Source organism: Ziziphus jujuba, chromosome 9 (assembly GCF_031755915.1).
Source record: "Ziziphus jujuba cultivar Dongzao chromosome 9, ASM3175591v1".
NCBI classification, from domain to species: domain Eukaryota; kingdom Viridiplantae; phylum Streptophyta; class Magnoliopsida; order Rosales; family Rhamnaceae; genus Ziziphus; species Ziziphus jujuba.
The window spans coordinates 23,351,873-23,377,711 of NC_083387.1; the positions used below are offsets into that span (position 1 = coordinate 23,351,873).

Here is a 25,839-nt window from a genome sequence, read left to right on the forward strand (position 1 = left end):
TTCTAAATTCTGTAGAGTTTGAACATCTTATGATGCGTTTTTGTATTATAAACAATATATGCTATACATTATACACAAATTTTAGTAAGGATCGTTTGAAGAGGGGGGAGGTTGTGGTGTGTGCAAAAGATGAAACAAGAAGGTAAATTTCTAGAAGTGTTTCTCATCAACTATGAACCTGATGTCATTTTTGTTCTTAAACAATGCTTTTTTTATTTTTAATAATTCTTTAAATAGCGTCCCTACAATATGGTTAGTGCAACAATTAGTTATATCCTTATTTAACCAGTTTTTTGTTTACATTAACAAAATTAATCTCCTGAATATTACATGTAAATGAATTTAAGTAATAAAAAACTTTTGAGTTCTACCTGAAAGAAAGTAATAGTAATAAAGGAGAAATTGTATACGACATCAGATAAACAGCTTAAAAAACATAAAACCATACACAATCCTAAAATAACTTTACAATATTTTTGTTTATAAATATGTGTGTGTGTGTTTGTGTGTATATATATATATATATATGTATTTGTTTAGACAAATCAAGTTACCAAATTTTTAATTTCTTAAAATTTAAAATTATTAATATTAAATTTGTCAAATTTTATCAAAATTCACAAAGGAATAACTTAAATGTTAATATTGTTAAAAATAGGAAAAAAAAACAAAAAACAGAAAAAGTGTATTAAGAACCAATATTACAAAAAAACAAATGACTAACAACAAAAACTTCAAAAGAAAAAAAGTTGTGGTTAAGGAAGGGGCTATCGAGATTGCTTTCCAATGTAGCTCAATGATTCCATTCTAATCGTTAGTTTCACCATAGAGACAAATTTGGGTAAAGCAACTGCAAAAATAAATAAATAAAATAAAAAATAAAAAAAAGGTCGAAGACTAGTACACTTTTTCGCCGAACTGATATTTCACCAAAGGCCGACAAATTGAAGGTGTCAAAAGTAAAAATGGGAGAATCATTCTTGGCAATCTCACACTGGACCACAGCTTTGGGCGTGGTAGGTTTCAATAATTGAAACACAATTCAAGCTTCCTTGAAACCCTATGCCATGACACATTGAAATTGACATTTTTATTTTTTTTTGGGGCATTTAGCCATTTGGGTAAGTGTCATATATATAAATGGGTTTCTATAAGATATGGTTGGCAATATATTAAGTTTTTCAAAGCGAATAAGATTATGGGAGTAAAATTCAATAAAGTTGTTTAATTTATTGTTTACTTGGTTATTGTTTAATTTCTTGGACCACCATGAGTTTGCTTGACTATTTGTATAGCTTATCAACTAGTTTCCCTTTTATTTGACATTTCGGACTGTGACGATCGCTATATTTGAATTGCTGGCATTTTGCTATGGGTAACTAGCTAGCTGGAATGCAATATTTGATACATTTGGAAAACAGTAGTGAGTTTAAGCTTTTCTATAATAGGTAACATTTATATAGTTATGATTTGATTTGTCATTTTTCTTAATCAATAATATAATATATCTTTCATGCTTATAGAAGATTTTGTCTATAGTAAAAAATTATAGAATTTCTAAATATTCAAGGATTAATTGATTTTTTTAGGAAATGTATTATAAAAAAATCTCATCAAGGTTTTCAACGATAAAATAATTTCTCAACCAATCACAGCTTGCCTTCTTTTATCTTCCATCAATATTCAAATTGTTAATAAGTTCTTGTTGATTTTTGTATTTTGAATGTGACGTCTTTGACTAATACCAGGGTTTGGCTTGATGTTGAAGTTGGATGTAACTTGTTTTTAGGGGGAGTCATTAATTTCTTCCAAGCAACCGACTAATTTCTGCTCCTTTTACCCCATATATACTGAGGATAAATAATCAAAAAGCAATTTTTTTTCTTTCTTTTTTCTTCTTCTTTTCCTTTTTCTTTTTTTTTTTTTTTTAGAGAGAGGCAAAAGCAACTAGCTATTAGTAATTAATCCTCAATATTTCCTTTACCTTTCCCAGAATTACATAAACCAAAAAGTATAGGTCCTCACTTTCTTAGGGTAAAATTTGCATATAATATGTCAAATTTTGTCTTTAACCCTTCCACCATGCCAAGAAAATATATGAGAATATGGTGAAGTTACTTAATCAAGTAACCGTAAATATGTTTTGAGTGTTGTCTTTAAGTAAAAGAGCTTGTCCTTAATATATATATATATATTTTTTTTTCAGATAGAAAATAACTTATTTTGAATTTTTATATTAAATAAATTACTTTTCAATGTTTACGGACAAAAAAAAAAAAAAAAAGAATTTTACACGAATATTTATCTGCATACATAATTTTTGTTCGGTAGAAAACTCAAAAAAAAAAAAAAAACGAGGGGAAGAAAAAAAAAAAAAAAAAGGAAACCCAGTTCTTATAAAACCAAAAATAGAAACAAATATTTATATAAAACATCCGTGACAAACAAACTATAAAATCAAAAAAAGAATATTCACAATATTAATATATATGATATGATATGATATGATATGCATAGTAAAGTATAAATATTTATATCAACCAACTATCACGGAAGATAGATTGGTACTGCAACAAAACAAGCAAGAGCACAATCACAGCAGCTACACCCCATGGAGAGCTCCCCTCGGACGGAATATGGTGGGTCCGGCGGCGCCGATCCCATGGTGACATGCCAAAGAGATCGCCTGGATATTCCATAGTTGACACCCAACGAGCGATTAATAGTAGCAAAATAGGCACGACAAATAGTACCCAACTTATTTCTTGTCCAGCAGTTTCGACGGTAGACTCAAGGGACATGTACCATGATATGCCTAGAAATATTGAAGTCACTGCTAGAATTAGAAGAACTGGGTATGGCAAAGGATTTAGAGAAAAAACCTCTAAGATTGAGGTTGTTGTGCTTCTTCTTCCGTAGGCCATTTTTAATTCTTGGTTGGCCTTATCTAGCACAGTTTCAAAGAGGTCGATAGGAATTGAAAGCTATTTGTATTTATAGCTAGAACCATATGGTGTTTGATTAGGTGTATCCAAAACCATTATACTAAGTTGTATATGGTGATTCTCATCCATGAACTTTTTTATTGGTATATATGACTGCTTTCTTGGGGTTGATAACCACAAAAATTATATAATATACACCCCCAGAAAAATGGAGAATTAAAAATGTTTCTTTTACTTTTTGTCCTTGAGTGCTAACTTCGTTTTTGACCGACTTATATGCGGAGTGGAAGAAATCCTAGATAAAGAAATCCTAGATAAGGACTCGCGTGAGAGCTCAGTGGTTAGCACACCACAGCCCGGCCAGTAGACGTTGGGTTCGAGTCTTGGAGGGGAAGGAGGGGATGCCTGGGGCATAGCCAAAAAAAAAAAAGATTATCATAATACATATATCTTGAATTGTAATCGATTCATAAATATTTTAGATGGAAAAGAAATGGAAATCGATAATTTTTTTTTTTTTTTTTCAGTAAATTGAGGCAAAAGATATAGAGGGAAGAATGAGAATTTTTTTTTTTTTTTAGTAAAGATGCTTTATTTATATAAATAAAAAAAGTTTTGGTGATAATGATTAAAGTTGCACTTGCTTCTTATTTAACGCAAATTGTCCAATTTTTATAGGACATGGCATCCACGTCTGGTGGTACAATGTTTTGGTGGTTTGCACTTTAGAGACACTTTCAAAAGTTTGAAAAAATTGGAGATTCAGATAACCTAGCAAGATGAAGATGAAATTTAAAAAGTGGAAGGAAAAAAAATATATATATATATATATATATATATTATGTTTTGGACAATAAGTGAGCTGACATGGGCCACCTGTAATTACATGATGCATGATAGGTGAGGCTTTTTAATTGGTTGTTCCCAAGCTGCCAAGTATTCTCTACTTCTCTGCACTAGATTTGCAGTTCTTCTGAACAATCATCCCAACCGACATATTTCACTATTATGAATTCGATAATGATATAGGTATGAAATTTTTAAAACTGTTTGAAAAAAAAAAAAAGGTTATATTATTGTGTTATTGGTTTATATAGAGTTTCAATTATATCTTTAAGATACAATTATTTATAATTAGTTTGGATCTTTCACTACTAAAATAATGACAAATCATTTTGAAACTTCAATGGTTAATAATTTTAGCTTTATTGTCAAGGTTTTGCTCTACAAATTGAAAACATAAAGACTTTTTCAAGTATAAGGCGTAATAAAACCATACAAACAGATATTCTAACTCTACTATCAAGCTGTCCCCTGAGGAACAGGAGCTAGGGGGTTTGTGATCACAAGTTCAGAACTACATCTTTGTGAAAGCTCTAGGGAACATACCTTTCCACGCAATGGCTGATCAATCTTTTATTCAATGACCTGACCTGATGTAGCTTGTCCATGATTGAGAGTGCTTTTGAATTTAGAGGGCAATTGTCGACCATGACCTATGATATTCAATATTATGGAAAGTAGCATATAGCCCATGATACAAAGTCATTGAGGCCCAAATGACCTATGCTCCACATCCAAAACAAGAAGCATCATGAGGATCAAATGGTCCAAATCCAATACATTGGTGGTCTCTTACCCAAAAAAAAAAAAAAAAAAAAAAAATCCAAAAGACATCGGTGGACTGTTAATATAAAAGTCTTTATTTTTTTTTTGGCTATCAAAATTTCTTTCTAATATTTTTTTTCTTTCATTTGAATTTCTTTCTATATTCTTTTATCTATCTATATATATATATATATATAGATAAATAAAATCTTCTATATGGTCGAAGATATATTCTATCTTTATTGGTCGAAGATTATCAGATTATTTAGCTTCATGATAACAAAGAAATTCTTTGATAAATATTCCTTTGCAAAATACTGAACATTTCATTTTCAATCACAAAATACAGAAAAAAAAAAGAAAAAAAAAAAAGAATGTTTGATTGCAAAATACTGTAACATTTTACCCCATAGCATAAAATTTCAATCCAGTCATTACTCTTGTGGTCCCAATAGGAATCTCCTTTGACTCACACCAAGAACATGAAGGTAGAGGCAGATTGTCTCCATTAATTCATAATTGCCATGGTTGAAAGCTGGTGTAAGAATAGACCAAACAATGAATGAATGAATGAATGATGTTTTTGTGCGTAAATAAGTTAGGTCTGTGGCATCTATAACATTGTAAATTATTCAGTCTTCTAAGTTAATGGACAAAGCATTCATAGCTAGTTTAGTGCTAGGCAAGAACCAATGAATCAAGCAAGCCCTTTCTTAATTAGACCTTTTTATCCAGAAATTCTGAGGCACATCTCCATCCTCTGCGATTTCAAGCCAAATGAATGGGCAGAAATTTAGGATTGGAGTCTTCACCTCACTTGGGCGGCAAACAAACGAATGGCAGAATATTTGAGCTTGGAAATTTTTACTACACAGAATTTCAATTGGGTCATACTTAATATCATCATAGCAGAGGAGACAGTTAGCAACAAATGACCCATAAAAAATGTCAATAAGTCCATTTCTACAAATGTTAATCTAGATTGGTTTTCTCCAGAGAATTGGTCTGAAATTTGATTTGAGCGGTCTATTTATCAATGCCACTTGCAATATGTATAATATATAAATAGTCTCATTCTTCAAATCTAATTAAAGAAACAAGAAAAAAAATAAATCAAAAGGGAATGGATAAAAATCATTCATATATATATATATATATATATATAGACATACATGTAGAACAACCCAATATAAATATGATATAAGTAACTAGTATATCACCTCTCATAAAGCCGCATAAATTACTGTACTGAATAGATTATTGAACAAACCAAGATCAAAGTAACAACATAATCAAAAGCGGCCACACCAGCAGGGCTTCTTGGGATAGCAGCGACATCCGAAATAAGGCGGAGGAGGCTCACATGGCCGTGATCCCATGGAGGAAAGCCAATGCACAATTGCTAGCAAGAGCAGTGGTATGACTATAAGCCCCCAGTTTATATGCACCACAGTGGGTTCAAACCTCGGCACTGGCAAAAATGAAAGGAACCATGGTATGATCATCAATAACGCAACTACTGCCAATATCAGCAGAACTGATAATAAAGAGCTGCTTTCATTTCTTCTACATGCACAGTATCCCATCAACACCCTTTTTCTTGATATTCCTTTTTCTTAAATTTTGTGCAAATCAGGATTCAAGAGTAGAAAAATTTAAGGAAGAGTTGGAAATTTTGAGCCCAAAGAAAAAAGAAAAAGAAAAATTGAATGAGAAAGATCAATTCCAAACGTTATCTCCACCACACAAGCACCGTTTCTACTTTAGGGGGGTTTTGAGCACTCGGTGGTTGAGGTTGAGCTATCAAGCTTTGTTTGCCATCTTAAAAGGATATGTATAGTAACTCTAAGAGACCAAATTATGTGAGGGACCACCTATAATACTTCAAGGCTAATCCATTGTTTTGTTTGGCCCAAAAAAAAAAAGATAATCCTTAGTTGATGAAGGAATCAAAAAGAGAAATGGATAATCCATAGTCCGTGATGTTTGTTTGTCCTAATTTAATTTTACTTTCTTAATATTCCATAGCCTCTAATTACATCCACATTGTTCTAGTGCTTACTAGCTAGCATTAGGCTTTACATAGTGGCTTTGTTGTTCTACCACTATTTTGTCAATAATCACAACTTCATAAAGAGAAAATTATTGCTTTTTTTAATTATATGCAATTTACTTATGATGACTAAGATTGACTAAATTTTTGGGACCTTATTAACCTGTTCTCAGGGATTATTCCCCGATTGGGCTTGGGCTTGGGCTTGGGCACAAGGCGCTGCCCTTGGGAACCCCTAACATTGAAGTTACGTCTGCCAACTGTGCCACACCTTGTAGTTAATTCCTTTGGGTATTTGCTTGGCTGGCTATGCATTATTTTAAGGAATTGGGTAATTTACTTTAAGTTTGCTTCTACCAAAACAGAGAAATCCAAGTAGAAAAAACAACAAAAAAAAGGAATCTGCAAGGACCAGACAAGCAGAGCTTTACTGTATCAGTGGATGAAATTGGACTTACACAGTGCGTGCAATTTGGTTGACTTAAAAGTCAATGGCAACCTAATCCATTGATAGGAAAACATCAAATTGAAGCCAAAAATAAATGTCTTATTGCCATTTCATTTAGTTATAGAAGACATGTTTATTGTGTATATATTTCCTGTAGTTAATCAAGCAAGCCCTTTCTTGATTAAACCTTTTTGTTCCTGAAATTCTGAGGCACATCTCAATCCTCTGCAATTTCAAGTCAAAATGAATGGCAGAAATTCGGGATTAGATACCTGGTTTCACTTGGGCTGCAGCCAAATGAATGGCAGAATATTTTCGCTTTAAATCTTTACTACACAAGATATTGGGTCGCACTTAATGTCATCATAGCAGGAGATAAGTTAGCAGCAAATGAACCATAAAAATGTCAATAAGTCCATTTTTATAAATGCAAAATCTGTATTGGTTTCTCTCTAGAGAGTCAATTCAAAGGAATAGGTAAAAACAATAGCAGAACAGGCCTGGAATTTGATTTGATTTGGTTTGATTTGTCTATTTATCAATGTAATTTGCTTGTTATGTCTAACTACATAGATAAATGTGAAAACATATATAGTCTCATTCTTCAAACGTAATTAAACAAACAAGAAAGGAAAATCACAAGGAATGGAGAATAATCATTATATTTTTACATGTATCAACTCCCATAAAACCATATAAGTAACTACTGAGTACGATACAAGTAATTACTCATATAAAAACCACACATAAAATTACTATATTACTGAATAGTTATTATTGAACAAACCAGGATTATCAAGTAATAGCATAATCAAAAGTGGCCACACCGGCAGGGTTTCTTGCCACAGCACCGACCCCTGCCACAAGGCGGTCCCTTGCAGGAAATCCAATACACAATTACTATCAACACCACTGGTACGACTATAAACCCCCAATTTATCCGCAAGACAGTTGGTTCAAACTCAATCTTTGGCAAAGCTGAGAAGAACCCTCGTATGATCATCAATACTCCAACTACTGCAAATATCACCAGAACTGGTATTAAAGGGGGGCCTCCATTTCCTTTGCATGGACGATGTCCCATCAAGACCCTTTTTTTCTTGAGAGTACTTTTTCTTAAATTTGGTGCAAATCAGGAGTATAGGTTTGAATACACAAGGACTATGTCTACTTAAGGGCATTGAGCACTTGGTGGTTGAGGTTGAGCTGTCAAGTATTGTTTACCTTCCTAATAGTTTATGTTTACTAACAATAACAGACCAAATTATGTGAGGGACCACCTACAATACTTCGTACTTTTTTCTTCTCTTGTTTTATTTTTTGGTAATAGTTTATTTATAATGATTAGGCATTGACTCATATATTTGGGACCTTACCAACCTGTTTTTCAGGAAATTTGCACTGAAATGTAATAACCAGGCATTTAGTAATATGGCTTTGAAATAAAATGATTAACGGGCCGGATTGATCAAACTCCTCGAGAAGCAATCTCACTTGAAAATGAGAACTGCCCAGGTAGTAATTGGGTAATTTACTTTTAGTTTGCTTGGAATGTTAATTAACCAAGAAAAAGAGAAATCCATGTATAAAAACAGAAAATGGAATCCGCAAGGACCAGACAAACAGGGTTTTATTGTATCAGTGGGATAAAATTGGAGTTGCACAATGCGCACAATCTGGTTGACTTACAAGGTTAAAGCCAATCTAAGAAATCAATTAGGGAAATGTCACAATTAGAGGTTAAAACCCATAATTGTTAGGTTTATAAAAAGGTTCCATGTGCATGAAATTAAAAATAAAGAATCCAATATGGTTGGTGGATTTTAAAACTGAGGTTCTAGATTGCAACATTTTGAAATTAAACAATATTAAAATACAATAAATCCAATGACATGGTAGAAAAACATCAAGTTGAAGTGGGGGAAAAAAAAATGCAAAATCAGTTTTAATGCTATTTCAATTAGCTATAGCAGACAGCATACAGATGAAAAATAAATAAATAAATAAATTGGGAAAAAAAAAAAGGATGCGTTTATTTCGTATATATATATATATTTTTTTTGGAATTGGTGTATTATTGTAGTTAATAATACGAATGTGTCGTTAAACTATACATTAAACTATCAGGATTTCAGCAAAAAAAATAAATAAATAAACCATATGGAATCTTTTTTTTTTTTGGGATAAACTATAGAGAATTATTTTGATCATTTTAACAATGTCATCTGCTTATTCATATGTTAATCCAGTGCGATACTACTGATAATACGTTTCTACATCCACGTTCAAACGACTCCGCACTTTTAATAAATATTGCATGAATATTATATTTCTTTTAATGGTTTATAATAAGCACCGGTGGTTATAATTACATATACTATAATTAATTAAAAAAATGCAAAGAAAATAAAAAAGAAAAAGAAAAAAAGGGTTAGGCAGACTTGCTCTACATGACTTTGAAAACAAATATGAGAAAAATGGATTAGGTAAACTTATTTGATGTGACTCTCAAACTGTTTGTTTAATGTGAATTTTATATTTTTATCTTTTTAAAAGGCATTTAAAAGATAAAGAACCTATCAAAAAAGTTGCTTTAGCAAAAGAAAAACAAAAAGAAAAAATTATTGTTCTTTTATTGTGCTGCGAATCTTTCAATTGACATGTAGGAATATATTCTAACATTTATTTCCTATTATAAAGACAAGAAAGTTACCGGCAAAATAAAACTATTGTTCTCTAATTTTATTATGAATCTTTCAATTGACATGCATACTAATAATTATTTCCTATTGTATAGTTTACTTATTTCAATTGATATATGATGTGCAGTTGCTCAATATCAATCTTTTACCAGTCACCAAAAAAAAAAAAAATATATATATATATATATATATATCAATCTTTTGCCTGAATCCAATTTAGCTATTTGCAAAAATACTAAACATCATCATATGATTGACATTTACAAATATCTATATCTTTTGATAATTAATTTATTAAACTTTTATTAAACAACAATACTATTTCTAAAATTTTTGATAAAAAAAGTTAAAAAATAATAGTTTAATAGACACTTTCCAAAATTTCTGTGAAAATTTTGTCTAGGATTACATACCAATTAGATGTTAGCATTGTTGTGATGCACGTACATATGCACTTCGGCTCAATACTGAAGGGCCAACTCATAAGCTTTCTTATCTGGTCCTTTTTGTATAATTTGCTAATTGCGATGAACAATGAAAATGAGCAACGATGCAACATGTCAAGGACACAACTGATTGGATTCTCACTTGTATATTTTAGTTAGTGTACAGTCCTGCTGGTGGATATTACGGATGCAAATACATCTTACAAGACAGAAGAGATGTTAGAAGGTACGCATAAATTGAAGATCACCATAGAGCGGATTTTATCACTGGCTGACAGGGAAAAGCAAGGAAAGTACCAGCTTCTCTTTGCGGTCTTCTTAAGGTTACCATGAAGCCTGAGTGGCAACGAAACATGGCACTCAATCCTGGAAAGGCAGATAAGATTATGTCATTTTTCATTCAGGTCCTTAAATTCTGTAATTGCACCAAGAGGCAAAGCTTGCAATTGGTTCGCTTGCCTGTGCCACTGATTGGATTTTGAGAAGCATATGCTTGAATTCTACCCTCATTTAGACTTGGAATTGCAGAATTTTGAGGAAAGCCACCGTCAGCGAGATTACTTAAATGATCAATCATTTAGGTGTATGATTTAAGATTTGGGGTACAGCTAAACTAAGTTCCCAAAGGCATTGTCCGATATGATGACTGACAGATGAATCTTTCTTCCATTAGGACATCACAATTTGTCATCCTAAAGGACAGCAAAGCAATCACTACAAAATGTTATGATCATTAGCAATATATTATAGTAATAGGCAATTCACAATTAAGATTTCCCACCTGAAGAATAAACACGGATTAAACTTTCCCTTCATACTGGAAATGGAGCTTGTAATCATGTTGCAAAGTGGCCAGAGTATTTCTGCAAGGACCCTCTACAGATAGAAGAAGAAATTGTGAGATGCAATTCAAATCTGCTCTTGGAGTCACACCTTTAGTCATCATGTCAAAACTGCTTACCTCCAAATACAGTGTGAAGATATTGAAGATCATCTGCTGAGCAAACATCTAGTAAAGCATATACACCTGGTCTCAGAGCTTCATCAATTTCCCTGCAAACATCCAATATCTTAGTTCCTCCTATGCAAGCAAGAAATATACCTTCCTACCTCAGGATTGTCAAAATTCCCTCTACATTCGTGGACTGTAATTAGTTTCCTCAACTGTAATTTACCAATTCCATGTCTCATATGGCAGTCCACTCTTTAACAAAGTTTGGTAAGAAGAAAAGACAGAGTTATTGGATAGATAAGGGGGAAGCGAAGGGATGTGGGGTTCGACATCTTAATCTATTGAACTAGGGTCCTACAACTTTCTTTATCTCTGCTTGGCTTGTTCAACAACATCAAGTCTGTGTTAGAATGGGAAAAAGGGGAAATGGAAAATCTAGATTAATTGTAATAGTAGATGGGTTAGACAATCCATTGAATTTCCATAAGAAAGTAGATTACAAATCATTCAAATAAGAAAACTTACATGTCATTTAGTCATGTTTTTAATTCGTTATACTTCTACCCTAATTCTACCAGATAACCCTTTTTTGATACATTATAAAATATTTTTTGCTGAACTATTTGTTGCCTTTTTCCTTGTTTGTTGGCCTGGAAAGATCTTTCTTTTAGAGAAAACTTCACTTAATAAAAAGAACACATTACCGAGAATTAAAGAGGAAGAGAAATCCTCAAAAGAAACTAAAATTTAGTTTGGCAAGATTCGAAACTACAGTTCATTATCCCAAATCAGATATCCTTTCCTTTTGGGATGTTAATTTTTGAACTCAGAATCCGCAAATCTCTAATCCTTCTCGTACCTTCAACACTTTTTCTTCTGAACAAAATACTTACTTTCTTTTTGAGTGAACAGAAAGTAATATTATTTTGCCAAAAAATTACTTTTTGAGGTACTCTTAGAGAGAAAGCGCAAATTATAATTTGATAGAATGCTTCTAGGTTAGAAAAAGAGAAAAATATTTTAAATAACTTCTAGGCTAGCCCTAATAACTCCGCCCTTCACTTCAGATCTAGCACTTCCAGGCAAGGAAATGAGAAAAAGATAGGCATGCATTATTGAAAACATTTTGGAATAGAACAATATTGGAATGGACAATCTGAATTGGGTAATGAAGTAATCTGAAAAGAAAGCAAACCCCAAATTCTAGTATAGTAAGTTATAACAAAAATACAAGTAACAATATTAAAATAGTGCATGAAATGTCACAAATTACCTTTTGATGCCAGTTTTAAGGGGGCCAAATCCTGAATAAACCCAAATGTAACTAGATAAAATTTGAGAACCATGCTGACCGAATACATCCTTTGAATGTCTTACCTGCTCAATGAAGATGGATAAAAAAGAGACAAAATCATGATTAGCATTTCCATGACAAGATTAGCATATCCTCTCAAATAGTACAATCAAATGAGGCCTGAGTTTCTAAAGTAGCTGAAGCTTTTCTCTCTCTTTTCTCCTTTTTAAGTCCTTCTGGAACTTAAGCGAATACAATACAAAGAAAGGGAAGGCAAAAAAGAAAAAAAGAAAAAAAAAAAAAAAAAAAAAAAAGCCCAAAATGGAAAACAGGAAGGTTCGGATGCAAATGATTTTTTTACAACACAAAACAAGGGCCAAAAATTCCCATGCATTAATCATTCATCGTTCATGGCATTTTATAAAATCCATCTCAAGGAATTTTCTAATTGGTGCAAGTCAATAACATGGAGAAGCAAACAAGCTAAATGGACATACGGTAGAATTAAGAACATGACAAAGTTTTGTAGTTCACAAATTACCAAATACGATTTTCCATTACTGTACATCAACAAATTTATATAATTGATATGATTTACCTGTTTTCTATGCAATTCAGAAATATTCTTTTAACAGATTTGTCATATTAATTCCACAAATTCCAAGACAAAGTGAAAACTTTGAATTGTTCAAAATTGGGAAGATCTTATTTCTTTGGTTGTTCTAAATTGGAAAGGTGTCAGAGGTGGTTGTTGTGTTTATAAGTCTTTGTTATTATCTTAATTTTACTGTTTTGTTCTTTGAGGATTTCTTATCCTCCACTTTACCTTTTCTATTGATTTCCTATCAATGAAAGGTTGTTTCTTATCCCAAAAAAGAAAAAAAAAAAAATCCACAAATTCTATCATTTGGGGTCTAATGTGGCTGGTTTTTGACAATCTCCTAGGGATAATTTTAGTGTTTCTGTTAGCATGATATACATTGTCGAGTTCACTTCCTATCATTTTTAACCTTTTGGATTTAAAGTAACTTAACATGGTAACATCTACATTGTTTGCTTGATCCTATGCTCGAATTAGGGTGACCCCTGTTTCTGAAAGTTTAGTGTTCTAATTTTATAACATTACCTTTTAAGCCCCATAAACAACTCTTTGCAGGGCATCTTCCTTTGAAGGTCAGCAGATTAACTTATTCTAAAATCAATCCAATAAACAAAGAGCTCCTATATGCTTAAACTTGACTGTTAAGGTGGCAAAACATATGGAGCCCTTGATCATGTCTACCATGTCAACCAACACGACTCACAAACTCAAAGGAGGCATTATCAACTATTATGTATGAGAAACTGACAAGAGTTTATGCAGCATTACTTAAAAAGCACCCACCTCTTCATAAATCCTTCGCAGACAATAAGCACATTTTACTCCCTCTTCCACTTTCCATGAGAAGTAACCAGTTCTTACCACTGAATCAGCATCCATCGTCTCCAAAGAATGAAGAAGAACAAGTACAGAAGCTTCAAGTAGAGCAATGCACTGCTCACATACACTAGAATCATTGCAGATTGGTCATTTTAATTGTGAATGAAAATCCAAAAAACAAAAGAAGAAAAGATAACGCGCCCAGTGAGCAAATATAAAAAGAAAATTAATAAATTCAATGTGCATAAAACATGATTACCAAGAAATTTAATTAACTTAAAATACATAACTTCAGCTACTACAGCAACCTAAATGCTTGATTAAAATACATAACTTCAGCTACTACAGCAACCTAAATTCTTGAAGCCTTCATATAATGCAATAAAGATGAATGTTCATTATTGTTTTGACAAAAATTAGAAAGCTAAATACTCAACTAGTAGTGACCAGTAACAGGAAGTAGTAAAGATAGAACGTTTACCCAAAATTGAAAGGTAATTTTAAAACTAATAAACAAAAAAAGGGACTGGTACCCCATCTAAAAGCTAGGAGCACAATGACATGGGAATATTTTCCAAAGAAACAAACATAATAATAAATGCATTGATTTGTATATCCAAAAGAAAACTTTTCTTAAACCACACGAAGCCTGAAGAAAACATGCATTGTATTGCACGCTTAAAAAAAATAATGGTAGAAAAGAAATAAAAACAGTTCATCATCAAATTAACACTTTGAATAATGTCATCAAGGTATTAGCTCACAAGTCCCTACCATCCAGGACAGTAAGAAATTATTTCCGTATCCACATGCTATTGATGGTTGCATCTACCTTTAGGAAAACCTCAATCCCAAGTTTAAAGGCCAAACATGTGAATTGTCCAATTAACACATTGTAAAATTTCAACATAACTAAGGTTAAAAACACATTACAACAAAGAAAACTGCTTTTGGTAAATGCATATCCAACGAACTTCCATCTTTCAATCATATAATAACTAATAAAAGCACTCGAATTTTGTTAACAATTACAATGTTCAAGATTAAAAGAGCCACACTGCAGCAACACATTAAAATTTTACATCCACGAGGAAGGATTTCCATGTGTAGCGATAAGGTTAGAGAGCATAATGGTTTTGGTTGCCATGTTCACCGTTTCTAGATTTAAAATGATTGAGTCAACATAAACAGGATAAGAAGTCATCTATGTGCTATTTGATAAATGACAACAATAGAATTCTAATGGGAAAACTAGAGCAAGAGTTGATGCTGGGCACACTAGAAGCTATAGAAAACATAGTCATCTAATATCATAAGCAGATATAAAATTACAGGAAACAATTTCATTTTACCACTCTCATATGGTATCATTTTCCAGAAGTCTGTAGAGCTATAGACCTTCTCAAGCTTTGTAAGCAAAGCAAATTACAAAAATGATTTGGAAGTTTTGGAGGTAAGAATCTACAACAAAATTTACAAACACTTAACAAACAAGAATCTTAAGACTAAAAAAATAAATAAATAAATAAAGAATATAACATACCTTTTGTGATGCTTCATGACAGTGTATAACAATCGGCAGCAAGCAGCAAATAGGTCAAGTGAGAATTTCCTATCTACATCATTAAGCTGCATACTAGCTGCTGGATCAGAGACACTGTCACTTGAAATCATGGAGGTATCACACAGAACAGAAGCTTTAGAAAGTTTAAGTTGATGAAAATCTTGAAAAAGTGTTGCAGGAATACGCAAAGCTTGTGCCACATGCCAAGCCTCCATTTGGAACAGAGCATGTTTTCCAGAAATTCTTGTCAGTACCTCAACACCCATAAGAATAACTGCTCCCGGATCTGGATCAGTATTACCTTCACTACACCTCTCATAGAAAATTAACGGACTCTGCAAGTGCAGAATTATGTTGAATACACTTGCAAGTAAGCTCTGAATATGTCTCTTAACTACACTCAAACGTTTGCGTCCTAAAAAGAAAATAGATGATCAGAAAGAGCATGTAGCAGGAAACTAAGGTGGAATGTACTTAACGTATGAAAAAAAGGAGAAATAATGGTGCAATAATCACATATAAGTAAAACAGTTAATTATTATAATGGATTTTTCTTATATCATATACTCTTCTGTTGTATTTCCTTTAACATGGCTAACAGTGCGGTATAAAGAGAATATATCTCAAGTAGGAACAGATCCATACAAGCAGACTTATTATAAAAATTTACTAGAAGTAAGAAAGAATGATGGCAGGAAGTTGTCCATGGCGACCATTCCTATTTCCTATAGCAAATAAGAGTGTTGCAAGATTTTGCAATATTTAAACTAAAACAAAGTTGTAAGAAAAAAGTGTTAACATTACAGACGGCACAAGCAGGTCAGAAGTCACTTAATTGTTTGTAAAGAAGTAACCATGTCCTGAAACTCTCTTAATATCACATTCGTATCATCTCCAAAACGGAACTAGATTAAAAGAATAACATCAAGGAACAAGACTTCTTTCTTTAAGCAGCTCAGAGAAGCATAAAAACTTAAAAAATTCATTGATTATTTTCTGATACAACCCTACAGGGCATAATCAATGCCCTCCTAGTTATCTGTGTCAATTATCATATTGAGAAGATCTAAAAAGAGGGGCGATAAAAGATCTAAGGAAACGAGAATTTTTGGAAAAAGTCCAGCCTATATGTCGTTTAAAGTTCATCAGTGTGCAAATGAAGATAAGAAAACAAAATACTCAGAGTTTTAAGAGTTTTAAGTGCAACAAATAGCACAGGAATATGGTTAAAACTTTTTAATGCAACATGAGATGAAGGTCAAGAGAATTCTAGATACCACTAGTGTAGTGTCCAATATGGAATAACATACGGTTGTCTCATTAACAGCCCAAGCCTTGAAATACAATAGAATTTCTCATGCAAGTCTAAAACAGGAAAGTCAGAAATGTGTAGAATTTTACCCTTGGGTTAAGAGGGAATGAGGGATTAGTTCCCAAAGCAACAGCAAAAGAGTTCCAATAAACAAATAAAGCTACTCAGAATAGCTGGCCAGGCCAAAAAGATTTAGCAATAAAGCCACCTGATTTCTATCAATTTAAATATCTCATCAATAAATGTACTGATATAATATTACCTGAAGCAAATTCCAGAAGCAAATCCAAGCAATCAATGCCAGCTGCAACAGTTGAGGAAACCTTGCCCCCATCTGCACTTCCAATGTATACATCATAAATCATTGTGTAAATTTCCCGTACACCTACCAATGCTCTTTCTATAGCTTGTATTGCCGATAAAAGATAAAACTCTGATGGTTTCTTTATGAATACTGAGAATGACAATCTCAACCTAGCTTTAAATTCATCCAAGCAGTATGGCAGGCAATTAAGAGATGCATCAGATAATCCAACATGACCTTGTAGCATCTTGGTGCTTGCTTCCGCCTCATGAGATGCAAGAGTAGCTCTTTTTCCTTGGACAGTTATGCATTTTCCTATAGCCCCTAATTGTAGCTCTACCATCTTGACATACAAATTTCTGGACAACATAGGATTGGTTGAAGGAAAATGACTCCCTAACTCTTCTAGAAACTTCAGAATACCATCTAACCAAACAAAACAAAAAGGTTGTGGCACCTGATTCATGTTCACAAATTCCGATAACAAGACCTGTGAAATTCCTATATAAATTTGCATCAAGCCAGATGACAAGGGAGCACTATTGATATGCATATGCAGCCTCCAAATAGCTGAAGAAGCAATTAATAACTGCCTCAGTAAAAATGCTGTTTCAGGATTATCACCTTTCAGCAAGCTCTTCAACAAAGTCTTATTTAAAGATTCGAGCTCAAATGGATCATCTTCAGCCTGAAAACTGCCACCAGTGTTTGCATCTTTCAACGGGGGCCATTTCCAAGCAACATTACTAACTCTAGAGTCATTATTAGCATCAGATGATGATATGCAAGTTATTGCCTCGCCAGTACTGCACAGCTGTTTACCCCATGAAATATAGCAGCTTGACTTTTGAAGTTTTCGAGCATCAGATAAACTTCTGCACAGTTTATCATCCTCAAAAAGCAACACATATATGAGAAGACTAGAAAATTCAGCAAATACATTTATACAAAGGTTGATTTCAGAGACAGGTTCATGTTCTGATTGTATTTTAATGTCACCATCTCTTGTGTCTGTTTGTTTCACAACAGATACTACACCCCATAAGACCCCACTAAAGCAAGAAACTATAGAAGAAAACTTATTCAAATCCAAAACACTGGTAGCATAACTGACTTTGTTACTACCAAGGGCATTCTTCAAAGTAATAAGAAAGATTTCCATCTGTTCCCTCAAACTCTTAGGAACAAGGGATGCACTTTTCCTGGCTTCAATATAATCAGAGGAATCAAAGAGTGGATCTGTTTCCATTAAATTTTCCTCTTCATGAACAGGTTTAGCATTATCTTGCTCTTTACAATGGTTCAGTGCATATTTAAAGAAATGAGGGGCATAACTAAAATGATATTTGTTCAATGTCAATAGTACATATAATGTCTGATCCATCAAGGTAAAGATCATATCATCAACTTTACAATAATCATCTTTTGGAAGTAACTCTTGGATACCAACAACTGCATACAGTGACTTGAAAAGCCATAAAGCAGGAAGTGAATCGTCAAAAAATACAGAAGTTAGTGAGGTATCACAGGTTTCTGGCCTCTCACAAGAAGTGACAATTATACATTTCAAGGCCTTCCGGCAAGAAACAAACAATCTGCAGAGCTCATAATAGTCATGAGAGCATAACTTATTCTGGCAATCCAATATGCAACCAATAACACACCTGAAACACACAGGAATAAATCATATTTATAAAATATTTGATAGTTTCCAAGATTATGCTTCAGCATAGAACTTCAAATCAGAAACAAAACCACATATCATGATACAATATTTTGCAAAGGACAAGCATTCACAAGGTTGGTTGGAGAAAAAGAGCACACAGACGGAATAAATTATCATAACATATTCGAAGACATATTTAAAAGAAAAGGTTATAACAAGTTGTGTATGTGTAAAGTAGTTCAACAGCCATGTGTTAAATTTTCCCTGTGAAATTTCACAACTCAACCCAACAAATTTCAATTTCAGTTATAACTGCTCTTCAATTTTCCAAAATAAGCCTTGCCTTGAAAGATGTGAAAAGGTAGGGAACCTACTAGTGGAGAAGTTATTTTTTAAAGCAATAATCACCATCTAGGCTAGGGAACCATAGCAACAAATTATACTGTCAAAATTAATTTATATAGGAATAAAGAACATACCTTTCAAGGTTGAGAATACATGTCACTAGAAGTGAAAATGATCTTGAACCAAAATACCCTTTTGGCATCCAACTCAAAAGACTAAGCAAGCTCTGACAAGCTGTAAATTTCATGCTAGGAAAGGGCAAGGATTTTGGTTCCTTGCAACTTTGCGTCAGCAACTTATCAGAAGAACCAGTTGTTGTTTTTATTGCAGAAAAGCAATCACAATTAACATGCTGATTGCTGGAAACGACCACCGATGGGTTCTCTAGGGCAGATAAAACCTCTGACCAATTAGGTGATGATTTGAAATCAACATTTCCACCAAAATTACCAATAAGCAATAATGCAGATTTCTCCAATACACGGCAAAACCTTGGGACAAAATGTTTGCGGACAAACTGATACAAGAGACAAAAGTAAATTCCCACATCCAATATTTTCCTTGATAACTCAATCAAGAGGATTTAAACATCATACTCAAGAGGCAAACAAAACAAACATAGAAATAAGACAAATTCAAACAAATAAAAGTGTTTATGAGTATAAATCTCTGTCTATGTGTGTGCATATGATAGGGAAAAAATTCTAGTCTATGATAGTAACTCACTCTTTTTTCATACAGAATGGAGTCGTCAAAGAGTTCTGTAGAGATTTGATGCACGGTAACTTGCTTCAGTTGGCTATGTTCGTGGAGGTTCCACTTTCCAACCTCTCTAAAACTGCTTTTTCCATATGGAAGAGAAGTATGGATTAAGAGAGAAAGGAACATCTTCAACTTTTTTCTATCAGCATGAGTGCACCAAACATCGATATTTTGGCAAACTATCCACCAAATTGCAGCAGGCAATGATTTATTGTTCACAGCAGAAACACCCAAATCCCATTCATCACTTTTGAGGGCAGAAGCTTCCTCACAAGTTAAATCATCAGAAGTCTCCTTAACTAATGATAGGTGCCCCATCATAAAAGCAGTAAGGTCTACTGCCTCTTGCCTCAAAACTGAGATTATACTTCTCAGCTTTTTGCTTCTTTTATTATACCGTGACAAGCTGGCATCATCAAGCAACCCGCTTTGCAGCAGATTATCATAACTTTGCAGCAAATACTCAAAAGACTTTATCTTCCTGTTCAAATCAACAAGCCTCTGAAGAGACATAGCATGCATTGTATATATCAATGGAGAACAATCTGCAGCACTCTTTTGAAGATAGATGTTTGATAATAATTGAATAATATCAAGAAGAGAAGCTGATGTTTGTGAAAACCAAGAAAAGTAGCTATCGTCTGTCCAATCAGTACTCTGCATCCAATCTCTACCTGAGTATGCAGTGAATGATTCCCCCATAGCTGCTGACATCTTTCTTGATGAATCTGGAGGCACGAGGCTGGCTGCTTGCCTATATAAGATTCGACAGGACATATACAACTGAAAGAAAAAGACAAAGACCCAGTGGGTTGAAAATACAAAGCTCTGCAAATCAGTTCTATTTCCAAGATCATTGTCAAATGTTTTTCCCGTGACAGAAAAGAGGAACTCATTGACAGCATCTGGCTGTGCTCCAACTAGTGTACTCATGTAAGGACAAAGCAGAGTAACAAGGTCCTTTATAGAAACTCCAACAAGGTTACTATTACCCGCTGTAACAGTTAAAGACCCTAGCACTAAGACATACAGTTCAGACAACCCTCTTCCCAAAAGTTCAGCTTCCGGAGAAAACCCCAGCAAGCGACTTTGTAAAACCTGTTCACCAAATTCTTTTTCATCAATCAGTGAACAACTTTCTTTCATCCATTCAAGAGCTTCTGACATATCCCTTGTCAACTGCCTAAGGCACCCACTTGCTTGCCCTTCTGGTATGGATTTAACAGCTCTATGAATGGCAATCTTAAATTCATGCGAGCATAAAAGCATCCCAACCGATTTTGCATAAACTTCACCATGTAAGGAAGTCAAGAATCTAGCATAATCAGTTTCACCACTACCACCATGTGATAGCCTTATTGCTTTGCACAGTGTGAAAATTGTATTATTCACCTGCATTAATTAATGAGAACTGGGCTTAAATTACCATAAACAATTACCAGTCCAACAAGAATTCATGTACCCTTTAGAGAGAGAAAAATTAGTATTAGCGGAACAAAAATAACAGTAGAGACCCATGATTGATCTGTGACACTTAAGTGTTCATAAGAAATCGTCAAAAAAAAAAAAAAAAATCTAAAAGAGAGAACTCATAAATAGTTGGTTTTGAAACAGCTTTCATATGGTTATAACATGTACCTATATATGTTTTTACTTGTACGTAAATTAATAATGAACTTAAATTGCATTCAAATAAAATATGACCAATGAGCTTTTGCTAACCTGGCGAAGTTGGCTATATAGATTAAACAATTGGCATCCAAGGTTTGTTATCTTAGAAGACAGTGAGCAATTATTCAGGCCATCAGTCGAAGTGAGTCCAATGGCTAGATAAGAAAACATCATGAGCCATAAGCTTACCAGATCATTCTCTATAACCTCATATTCGATTTCCAAAAGAAAACCTATAGTATCAAGTATTTCATTGGCTAACAATGTTAATATATCCCTCTCTTTCCTGTTATTGACATAATATTTGGATGATTTGATTAATCTGGAGGACATTGATATAATCATGTCATAAACCTTCTTCAAGAAATTTAAGCAAGCTCCCTCGGTGTTGTCCTCTGTTCTCATGTATACCTTTCCATGCATAAAGCTGGCAAGCAAGTTGGTAATTGATTTGAGTGTGCAATGAACATCTGACAATACAGGTCCAAATTCAAGATCAGCTTGAAGATAACCATGAATCTCACATAAAAGAGGCTCCATAATCACTACAAAGAAATCAAAAAGTGCCTTTCTTCTTTCTGCACTTAAAGAATTTAGGCAATAACTATTGTCCGGTGGCACATTGCTACTTTCTGAAAACATCTTAGACGTGTGACCCAACCAATTATCTTCCAACTGTTTTGAACCTTCAGATTTTGCCATCGTGTTGGCATTTCTGGACATCCCTAAAGCTCCTTTTGGTTTTTTAACTCGATCAACAAACAAGTGAAACAGTTCTCCAATGCTATATGCTGCTAATTCTTTTTTCGCAGCCGTAATTCTTTCCAGTTTATCAAAAAGGTGTCTATGATAACTCTTAATTACTGTTTTGGAGTCTCTAAACTCCCCATCATGGGATACAACATATTTTTCTGTACTATGTAAGCTCAAAAATCCATCAATGTGGACTGGATGAAACAACCCATCAGACAAGACGTCTTCAACTAGCTTCAATAGATTTCTAGTCCAAGTAGGATTACATCCATCTGTCTTGATATGCAAGATGCCTAATAGATGCAACAGAGGTTCAAGAAGTTTATCAACAAAATCTTGAAATCCAGTTTTCCTAGTAGGGTGCGCCCTTAAAAACTTGGCAAATGGCTCAAAGATTAAGCACGAAAACTGCAGGACATAAACACCTGCATTCCCACCATAAAGGTTTTCAGCACTAATTTTGTGAGCAAGCTCAAGCACTGGATTCATAGTTGAAACCCAAAGGTCTAAATTTTCATTTGACAAACCACCATGGGATGAGAACACCAAAGACATGCAATCAAGCACAGTACTGTACAATTCAAATCGTTCACCAACAAAATATAATTCTTCTGGACAAGAAGATTTATTGTCCAATTCAGACAACGCATTTTTGGCAATTGAAGAAATAGACCGCAAAAGATTCCTTGAATAACTTAAAGAAACATGTAAGTTCAAAGACTCCTCCAAGCAGAATTTAAAAATCTTCCAACATCTGAAATCCAAATACGTATTATCATGAGGTTTTTCTTCGCCAACCCTTATTTTCTTTTCTGAAGAGACCAACAATGACTGGATCCAATCATTAAGAAAAATTATTAGCCGTGACATTTTTACAGTTTCACAATCGCGGGTGGCATCATTGCCTTCTTTCCTCCTCGAAGTCACAAAATGAAAGGCTAGCTCTACTTTCCTGCATCAAAATTCCAATTGTTTTCAAAAAGTCATTAAATGTTCCATTTGAAGGCTTTAAGGAGGAATGTAATCTGAATAGTATCTAGTTTAGGATGTAATCTGAATAGTATCTAGTTTAGGATTCAAAATGTACAGATTTCCTCTCACAAATTAAACAAGCATCCATCAAAATCAGTAACTTCAAATCATAATATTTCAAAAGGTTTTTTTTCACAAAAAAAAAAAGAAAAAAAAAAGGTAATATATTTAGATGAAAAACATAAGTACAAAAGCCAGCATTCACTCTGAACAAAAAGTACTTGTTTCTGAAAAACTTTAGCACTTTGTTTGGCTGCTGAGAAGATTGTACGTGAAAAAAATATACATATGAATTAAGCAATGTATCTAAATCAGAGAGCAACAAATTATGCAAACAAACAGCATATTATTTCCTGTTCCGGAGTCAGCATTTCATCCTCCAGAAAGAAGAGAATTAAGCATGTCTTGAACCTCAATCTTATCAATCAGAACAACAATATTTTCTCGACGCACAAACAGAGGAAAGCAAAACCTCCATTAAAAAAAAAAAATGAAAAAAATGATAAAAGAGAATAAACTGACTTTTGAAGATCGAGGTCTTTGTCCTGGAGTGATAGTATTAGCTGCAGGTTCCTCCATGGACAACCTTCTTCGTCGAGGTTCTGGTTCAGTTCTCTCTGCCCCGACTTTTGAGCTTGTTCCTCTTCTTCCATTTCTTGTGGTTCACTCCCTTCCTCTGAGAAACTAATACGCTGCGTTTTGGAAGATCTTTCAGTTTCTTCATTGATTTTTTGCTTTCTCTTTTTGTTCGTCTTCTTCGTTCGTTTCTCTTTAACCTTTGCTCCTGAATCCGCCATTCTCGTTACTTCGAAAGATTCGTTTGTGATTTTCCAAGAGGAAGGGGGTTTTAGGTGTTAACAGTAAAATAGGGTTTTAGATGTGATTTCTGATACGTCCGGAAGTCGAGTCCAGTTCTACGTCGTCGTATTGTAAAAAGGTCCTGCACAACTTGTTTTTTATTTCCTTTTTATTTTAATTTTTAAATATTTAGAAAATTATAAAATTTCTAATTTCCCGCGTAAAAGCTTGGCCATTGTGTAAAAAATAACCCCAAAAAAAAAAAAAATTTGAATAAATTCAAAGTTTTATGAGATTGTATTTAAATAAAAATTTAGATTTTTTATTAATCTAATCTAATCTAATCTAATGGTATATATTTTTTTTAAATACTTTTAAATCTTATATATATATATACACACATATATTCAAATATCCTTTCTATTTAATACTTAAATAACTTAAGACTATCGAATCAAATATCTATCTTTCTTAATTAAGCTCCCAATCATTTTTTCCCCTCTTTAAGTCCCAATTATATATGATTATCGATTATAAAGATCCAAAATAATATGCATTCAAATTAAAAATCAACCTTAAAAGGATTATATTTTTATCGTTTTGATAGAAAAAAAAATACTATTTTGATAGATATACTACAATGTTCATAATATAAGTAGTTGATACTATACTAAATTTTTTTGGAAAAAATATATATATATTAAACTGAAGTTTTCCTTCAATTCCTTTATTAATTTTTATTCCTCTACTTTGAAAATTGGACTCTATATTATCAAATAGAAATTTAAGCTTGCTATGTAAATCTACATATTGAAACTTGAAATTTAATATTTACTCTCATCATATTGATGGCATCCGGATGCAATAAACAATGGCCACAATTTCAAATTAAGCTTAGTTTTATTCTTTAAAAACTTTTATTAGTTTTGTTCTTAGAATACTTTTAATTTTGTTGCCCATATGAAAAAAAAAAAAAAAAAAAAAAAAAACCTAATATCTTCGCCATTGTTTCTAGCCATTTTAATCAGTTTAAGGTAAAAAGATCACGGGCTTGTTTATAAAACACGAACCCCACAATTGTATTTTGTGGTTTAGTTTTTTTTTTTTTTTTTTTTTAATATGTATAAAATGTGGTTTAAATTACATCGGCATTTTTTTTTTTTTTCCAAAAAGCAAAGTGAACTGTTCAAAAGAAAATAACGTAGCTAAAGAAGAAGTGAACCATCCTTCGATTTATGTTCTCGTGGGAATTAAAGAGAAAGACAAATAGTTGGAGTTTAATTAGGAAAAAGAGATATTATTTTGACAGATAAAAATGTATATGGATATGTATATGAGAAATTTAAGAGTTTTTTAAAATATCAAATATATACTATAAAACTAGATTAATAAAAAATAAAAAATCTAGATTATTTGTTAGAAGTCTTTGTAAAAAATTACTGTTTGGGGAACGCTCCCTAAATAAAGTATCACTTCTGTTTTATTTATAAATAACTAAACTGACAAAAATTCATCTTTTTTATTATTAAAAAAAAGAGATAAAAAAATTTTTTTTTTCCATATAATTGTTTTAAAAGAAAGTCAGGAAATATAAATTAAAGAATAAATTTAACGGAATAAATTGATAAATCCAACATTGATATATAAATAAGATACCAAAATTTAATAGAATTTAACAGAATAGAAATTGAGGCAAAACTAGAATGTCCAAAAATATGGTTAACCATATTGAAATAATAGTTAGAAGAAATAGGGTAAATATAG

The 25,839-nt window shown here is 32.9% G+C and overlaps 2 protein-coding genes across 3 annotated transcripts; both read right to left on the reverse strand.

Moving 5' to 3' along the window:
- Positions 1-2,391: 2,391 nt before the first annotated feature.
- On the reverse strand, positions 2,392-2,981 carry LOC107427567 (uncharacterized). The gene has a single exon (XM_016037953.4). The coding sequence runs from the start codon at positions 2,922-2,924 to the stop codon at positions 2,532-2,534; it is 393 nt and encodes a 130-aa protein (XP_015893439.1). The 5' UTR covers positions 2,925-2,981; the 3' UTR covers positions 2,392-2,531.
- A 7,335-nt stretch (positions 2,982-10,316) lies between these two features.
- On the reverse strand, positions 10,317-24,162 carry LOC107427580 (uncharacterized). Of its 2 annotated transcripts, none has more exons than XM_016037966.4 (11): positions 23,800-24,162; positions 21,544-23,197; positions 19,786-21,213; positions 19,194-19,576; positions 17,007-18,712; positions 15,412-15,847; positions 13,833-13,995; positions 12,428-12,531; positions 11,164-11,255; positions 10,984-11,078; positions 10,317-10,916 (listed from the first exon to the last, which is right to left on the reverse strand). In XM_016037966.4, the coding sequence occupies exons 1-10, from the start codon at positions 24,072-24,074 to the stop codon at positions 11,002-11,004; spliced, it is 6,318 nt and encodes a 2,105-aa protein (XP_015893452.3). In that variant the 5' UTR covers positions 24,075-24,162; the 3' UTR covers positions 10,317-10,916; positions 10,984-11,001. The 2 variants fall into 2 exon arrangements, with proteins under 2 accessions (XP_015893452.3, XP_015893451.3); XM_016037965.4 differs by having other exon boundaries at positions 10,317-10,894; positions 23,800-24,161.
- Positions 24,163-25,839: the final 1,677 nt, after the last annotated feature.